Genomic DNA, 7,399 nt, shown 5'->3' on the forward strand with positions numbered 1-7,399 from the left:
TTGTTTCGAAAACCACCGCTTGCTCGCCCTTTATCACTTCTTATAGGACCACCACTAGGATATCTGCCGCGAGAACTGTTACTGCGGTTTTGATCGCGCGAACGATCATCATCGTCTTTCCTCTCGTTGCGTGAGCTAGCGGTGGGAATATCACTATCTTCACCACTTCGCATATAATCATGGCATTCATTAAGCGCTTCAACATAAGTTGTTGGCACCGTGTGGCGCAGACGCCTGACCAGCGTTGGATGACGCTCCATACTTATACCATGTATGAGTCCAGAAATCTGTTGTTCTGGCTTTAGGTCCGGTATGCGCAAGCACTCATTAGTATATCTCGTGAGAAATTCACCCAAAGATTCCTTGGATTTCTGTACAATATCATGACATTCGATATGAGTGCGTTTGCGCGGCCTCTGATTTTGATACTGCAGCAAGAACTTTGTCCGCAAATCCATGAACCCGGATATGCTACCTGCTGGAAGTTTATTGAACCACTCGCGCATAATGCCTTGCAGCGTCATGGGAAATATCTGACATGCAACCGGATCCACCCACCCTTGGGTGCGCATTGCACCTTCGAAACGCTGCAGGAAATCATCTGGATCAGTCAAGCCATTGTAGGTACCTAACGTGTGGGGTATCTTTGGTGCTAATGGAAACGGATATGCGGTTATATGCGGAAGAAACTTATCAAAAGTGGTTGGTAGCTCAAAGGGTGGTTTAACAGGGTCCCCTTTAAGCCATGCAAAGAAACGCTTCATCATATCCTGAACAAAGTCAGGTTGTGAAAATAAGTGAACCATGTCAGGAGGTGCAGCCTGCATAAATTGTCCTGCGAGATTCGCCTGCCCCTGAATATTTTGCCAAGGTTGCCCCTGGTGGTGTTATTCCATCCGGGTATATCGGCTTATACCTCTGAAAAGGTTCGCCGGACATAGGTGGAGGGTAAGGCGTAATTCCCACCCCCGAAGTCATAGCTTGCGTCTGCTGATTACCAGACAGCGTGTTCTGATTGTCCGTTTGAGTACGTTCCGATGATTCCCCGAAAGTCATGATTCTGTTAAAGAAACAAAAAATTCAAGAATTTTGTGAGTAACGATCCTTATAATTCAAAACTTTAAAAGAAAAAACAATTAAACGCGTCTTGAATCAATTCGACTCTCAATGAAAGCACCACTTGATCGTGCATATATTTTCCAAGAGGTCAATACGCACACTCAATATGTTTAAAGAGGTTTAAGGGTCTTAGAACTTAGCTCTCCGGTCCGGCTACCGTGAATAACTCTGGCCGACATGATGATGTCGGCGGGGTGGCTAAGCGATTAAGTCCACATTCGATGACGGTCGTCGATCGAAAGGCCCTAAGTAGGGTTGTAGGCAACAATCGTAAGGAAACTAACATGTTAACCCTAGAAGATGAGAAATGGCAATTGCTACGTGAGATGTGTTGATTACGTAACGTGGTCTCCCCTAGAATGATAATTAGGGCTAGTATATATAGGCAAACCCTAGTTCTAGAACCGTCTAAGATAATGGCAATCCCTTCCATAACAAACTCCCCTGAATCTCGGATGTAATTATGGAAAAGATATTCAGACTTGATAGCCAAGTAACCGCCATACCGGGAGCAAAAGTATTCAATACGTTACCGCATACCGCAAAGATAGCATACGCATATGCATACTAGTGTTTTCCCGCATACGTATAGTGTGCGCATGCGGGTTGCGGTATCATTACTTCCCTACGACTGATAAATTGGGCATGAGTTGAGATGCGTTTATTTGTTGTCTCGTTTATTTCTAGGTCATTTGGTGTCGTTTGAATTATTGGGTTTTTGTTGCCTTCGTTGCCTGCGTTGTTTTTTCTTGCTTGTCTAGGTTTGTTTCTTTAGATGAGACTCTAGATAACAATTTGTTAGTTTGGTTTGGTTTGGTTTGGTTTGCCCTTTGCTTGTTTTTTAGTTCCGAAGCTTGTTGGAATCTTTTTGTATTTTTTGTATATATTTCTTGTAATGTTATCAAAATTTAGTTTTTGTGGGTGAAAAAAAAAAAAAAAAAAAAAAAAAAAAAAGTCTACTCTTCCGACTCTTTTCTCCAAAAAAACCTATTTTCTTCTAAAAACCTATTTTCATTTTATATTTCATTTTAATTTTAATTTAAGTTCAGTTTCTTTAAAATCCCTGTTATGATCACACCTCAAATCAACCCACCATGATATCCAAATCCATTCGTCCACTTCATTATTTCTTATTTCTCGCTCTCTTTCTTTTCCATCTAAATTCAGTTTCTTCGTGGAAAAAAGAAGAATTTAGAAATTGTAATCAAACCCCCTTTTGCAAAAGAGCAAGATCAAGAAAACCCCAACACTGTAATCTCACTATCACTGATGCAATCATTAAAGATGGTGACTTTACTTCAACACTCATAAACCCCCTTAAATCTCAAGAAAACCCAGATCAAGATTCATCGGATTTTGTATCAAATCATTTGATTCTTTCATTGTCTGTTTACCAAGATGGGATTTTGAGGTTAAAGATTGATGAAGACCCATCAGAAAGTCAAAGTCAACCCAAGAAAAGGTTTCAAGTGCCTGATGTTATTCTACCTGAGTTTGAAAGTAAGAAACTTTGGTTACAAAGGTATGGTAATGAGGTGATTAATGGTGATTCTTTACCTTCATATGTTGTTTATCTGTATGATGGTTATGAAGCTGTTGTTAGAAGTGACCCATTTGAGGTTTTTGTTAGAGAACAAAGTAGTGGTAAAAAGGTAATGTCTTTAAATTCTCATGGGTTGTTTGATTTTGAGCAATTAAGGGTTAAAAAAGAAGGGGATGATTGGGAAGAAAGGTTTAGAAGTCATACTGATAGTAGACCATATGGCCCACAATCGATTAGTTTCGATGTGTCCTTTTATGGTGCTGATTTTGTTTATGGCATCCCTGAACATGCCACTAGTCTTGCTTTGAAGCCTACTAATGGACCTGGTATTGAATATTCTGAACCTTATAGATTGTTTAATTTAGATGTTTTCGAGTATTTACACGAATCACCATTTGGGCTTTATGGGTCTATACCGTTTATGCTTTCACATGGGAAAACACATGGTGCATCAGGGTTTTTTTGGTTGAACGCCGCTGAAATGCAGATTGATGTTCTTGGGTCGGGTTGGGATGCTGAGTCTTCAATTGCGTTACCATCGAATCAAAAGAGGATAGATACGTTATGGATGAGCGAAGCTGGCATTGTTGATGCTTTCTTTTTCATTGGGCCTAAGCCCAAAGACGTTGTTAAACAATACGCTAGTGTGACGGGTACATCAGCAATGCCTCAACTTTTTGCAACGGGTTATCATCAATGTAGATGGAATTATAGAGATGAAGAAGATGTTAAGAATGTAGATGCGAAATTTGATGAATACGATATTCCGTATGATGTTTTATGGCTTGATATTGAACATACTGATGGCAAAAGGTACTTCACTTGGGACAAGGTTCTGTTCCCGAACCCTGAAGAAATGCAGAAGGATTTGGCTTCGAGGGGTAGACGAATGGTTACTATTGTGGACCCACATATAAAGAGAGATGATAATTATCATATACATAAAGAGGCTTCAAAGAACGGGTTATATGTGAAGGATGCAACTGGTAAGGATTATGATGGTTGGTGTTGGCCTGGTTCATCATCGTATATAGATATGGTTAATCCTGATATAAGGTCGTGGTGGGCTGATAAGTTAGCGTATACGGAGTACGTTGGTTCCACTCCTTCGTTGTATATTTGGAACGACATGAATGAGCCTTCCGTATTCAATGGGCCCGAGGTATGTCACTTCGTTTTCTTTTATGTGGGACCCACTAGTGATGACAAAATGGAGAAGACATATTGTTCACTTTTATTTTGTTTTAAGTATTGTTTTCGTATGTTTTTGTTTGGGAAGGAGTGTCTGATTATATGTCTCCTACAAATATAGACCATTTTTTATATTAAGTGACAAAGAAACAATAATTTTTACTTACGGAATTAAGAGTTGTACCGAAACAGATCATTCATTGGAAAGTAAACAAGCCCTTAAACTTATGTGTTATGCTGTAACATTGATTGTTTACTTGTGACCAGGTAACCATGCCTCGAGATGCTTTACATTATGGAAACGTTGAGCATCGAGAGTTGCATAATGCTTACGGTTACTACTTCCATATGGCGACATCTGATGGACTTTTGAAACGAGAAGGAGGTAAAGATAGACCGTTTGTTCTATCAAGAGCATTTTTCCCCGGGACCCAAAGATATGGGACCGTTTGGACAGGAGATAACACTGCAGAGTGGGAACAACTTCGGGTGTCCATTCCAATGATTTTAACCCTTGGCCTTACTGGGATTACGTTCGCAGGTTGTTAAATTTTTTACCCTTTCATCATCAATAGCTGATTTACTATTTAGGGTTTTTAACGGTTGGTGTTACTTGTAGGTGCTGATGTGGGAGGGTTTTTTGGTAATCCCGACACTGAGTTACTTGTTCGTTGGTACCAAGTAGCTGCTTACTTGCCTTTTTTTAGAGGCCATGCTCATCATGATACCAAAAGACGAGAACCTTGGTTATTCGGGTACCGACTACTTTTCTTTATATTTACAGAACCTAGGAAAATGACATTGAAACAGTGTTACAGTTTTTTTTGTTGTATTTATAAATGTGGCAACCTAGTGACTTTTATCTTACCAAAACTGGATAAAGAAACTTGAAACTCATACTCAGGAATGAACCTATGTGGTAAGAAGCGTATGCTGAGCTGGCGAAACTAACAAGTTGGGTAATAGATCAAAAATCTAAATGGCTAACTATTTAAAACATGTTGGATTGGGGCAATATGCCAATACTTTTTCTCTGTATTTAAGTATAATTTAATGAATATACTCCATGTGTTAACTAAACAGAACTTATTTTGTTAACTTTTAATCTGACTTTTTTAAGCACTTTATGCTGCTGTAAGCATTTGAGAACGCTTTGGGTGACTTTTGACTTGCTGACTCCTGTCAGCCCAATTGACCCGTTTCCATTTTGCTCAGAATTCACTTTTCTACCCACAACCCAAGTTGGACCTAGTTAACTACTACGTAATAAGAAAGTAGGTTTCAATTGCTACCACTAGGCGTATGTATATTCCTGCCCTAGATTTCATTTTTATATAAAATCTAAGAAAATGTTGTGTGCGTCCCTTGATACATTTATAGTCAGAAATTGTAGTTGAAATGCTGCTCCTACTTTTCAGAAAATTTTATATCGTTTGTTTAATGGTCGAATCGCTTAAACATTTTCACGTTGACAACAGGGAACGTAATACCGAGTTAATGAGGGACGCCATACGTGTACGATACACATTGCTTCCGTATTTTTACACTCTATTTAGAGAAGCGAACGTGAGTGGGGTCCCAGTTGTTCGTCCCCTTTGGATGGAGTTTCCAAACGATGAAGCCACTTTCAACAACGATGAAGCGTTCGTGGTTGGAAATGGCCTTCTTGTGCAAGGAGTTTATACCCAGGTGCATTTCTGTCTTTTTACATGACTTACCTTTACCTCACCCCTTAACTGAATGGTTACACTAACTGAAATGTTCATACAGCATGCAAAAGATGTAACGATTTATCTTCCAAAGGATCAAACTTGGTATGACATTAGAACTGGAACTGCATACAAAGGAGGTAAGACCCAAAAGATGGAGGTAACGGATGCGGATATACCCGTTTTCCAAAGATCCGGAACAATAATACCGAGGAAAGATCGGTTTCGCAGAAGCACAGTACAAATGGAGAACGATCCTTACACGCTGGTATGTATGAACAACTTTTATACTCCAAATGTATATACGAGAATCCATTTTTGTTATTTAAACAATGTCTAGCTTAAATGATCTGAATATGTCGATCTACTATCCAATTGTTTTCTAACGATTGTTGTGGGCCCACTTCGTTGGGGAAGAAGACAAAATGACTAGAAAAGCCAAAAAAGGGAAAAAGTTATTCGGCGTAATGAAAATAATACTAATAATTATGGATGTGAAATCATGATGACGTCAGCGGCCCAACAAAATTACGGTATAATGACGTCGGTGAGGGGAAAAATAAAGGGAAGAGCCAAATTACTATCCCCACCACTTTGTCTAAACGTGCGAAGGTTACTTGTTAACAGAGACACTTTTTCAGTCATTAAAACATAATTCATAAATAGTTTAATGTATAATTATTGCTGCTCTTTAAACAATCACATCCGAATCATATGACCCTGCATCCTATTTGTAATTACAAATTTACAATAGATTAGATTATCTGATTGTGTATGAATTGTTGCATGTTAAGGTGATTGCTGTGGATAATTCAGGAGCAGCCGAAGGAGAACTTTACATTGATGATGGTAAGAGCTACGAGTTCAAGCAAGGAGCATACATCCACCGCCGTTTCATATTCTCCAATGGGAAACTTACATCTGTAAACTTAGCCACCACATCAGCATCATCTCTCGGTACCAAATTCTTGTCTGACTGCACCATCGAGAGGATCATACTGCTTGGATACTCCTCCAAATCAAAAAGTGCTCGTATTGAGCCGTCAAACCATGTCACTGATGTTGAGCTTGGTCCTCTCCAGATTCGGTCAGGTGCTCGGTCATCTGTTTTGACCATCCGTAAGCCTAACGTCCGTGTCTCAGAAGATTGGACTATACAACTTTTGTAGGTTTTTATGGTTGAGAGTTTGATGAGATATTACCGGTTATTGTGTGATCCGGGTGGCAACATAGAAACGGTTAGCTACTCAGAGTGAATGTAGCAGTTTGGTAGCCACCCGAAAACGCCCGTAATTTGTCGTGAACTTTTGTAGCAATTTAGAAATGGTTCGACTGCCGATTAAACATGAAGTTTGTCAAAATCGGTAACTTGTAACAGCTTAGAAAAGTTTTGTTTGTCGTTAGGCTGCCTTTGATATACATCCTTGTTTTGTTTTTATATAGTTTTTTTTTTTTTTTTTTTTTTTTAAGGATATAGAGTAATAGAGTACTATAGATAGGTATAAAAAACCAAAACTCAATGATATACATTATGGGATTTCACCTCTGTTTCCCTTCATCTTAACAAGCCACATTTTTTGAAGATTTTTAATAAACGTTTTATAATCTTGGCCAGGGCATTTCTTGGCATATCTATTTTCATATTAACTTCTAATAAATTTGCTCGATATTTCTTTTTGGTGTGGTGATAATAACGGCAGCTTGATGATGTTGGATTATTTTGTTTAATTCATGTTTTTTAGAAAGAAATGAAAACTTTATACTGTAACTAAGACATTCATCAAAGATGAAAAAAGCAAACAAACCGAGTCTCGATGCTAGAAAATGAAACAAACAA

The 7,399-nt window shown here is 38.7% G+C and overlaps 1 protein-coding gene across 1 annotated transcript; it reads left to right on the forward strand.

Annotated features, from left to right (window-relative positions):
• The first annotated feature begins 2,148 nt into the window (after nucleotides 1-2,148).
• Nucleotides 2,149-6,979, forward strand: LOC139859305 (probable glucan 1,3-alpha-glucosidase). Its single transcript, XM_071848103.1, has 6 exons — nucleotides 2,149-3,824; nucleotides 4,121-4,394; nucleotides 4,473-4,608; nucleotides 5,332-5,542; nucleotides 5,624-5,830; nucleotides 6,357-6,979. The coding sequence occupies exons 1-6, from the start codon at nucleotides 2,214-2,216 to the stop codon at nucleotides 6,729-6,731; spliced, it is 2,814 nt and encodes a 937-aa protein (XP_071704204.1). The 5' UTR covers nucleotides 2,149-2,213; the 3' UTR covers nucleotides 6,732-6,979.
• The last annotated feature ends 420 nt before the right edge of the window (nucleotides 6,980-7,399 follow it).

This window comes from Rutidosis leptorrhynchoides, chromosome 1, assembly GCF_046630445.1.
Source record: "Rutidosis leptorrhynchoides isolate AG116_Rl617_1_P2 chromosome 1, CSIRO_AGI_Rlap_v1, whole genome shotgun sequence".
Taxonomy (NCBI): domain Eukaryota; kingdom Viridiplantae; phylum Streptophyta; class Magnoliopsida; order Asterales; family Asteraceae; genus Rutidosis; species Rutidosis leptorrhynchoides.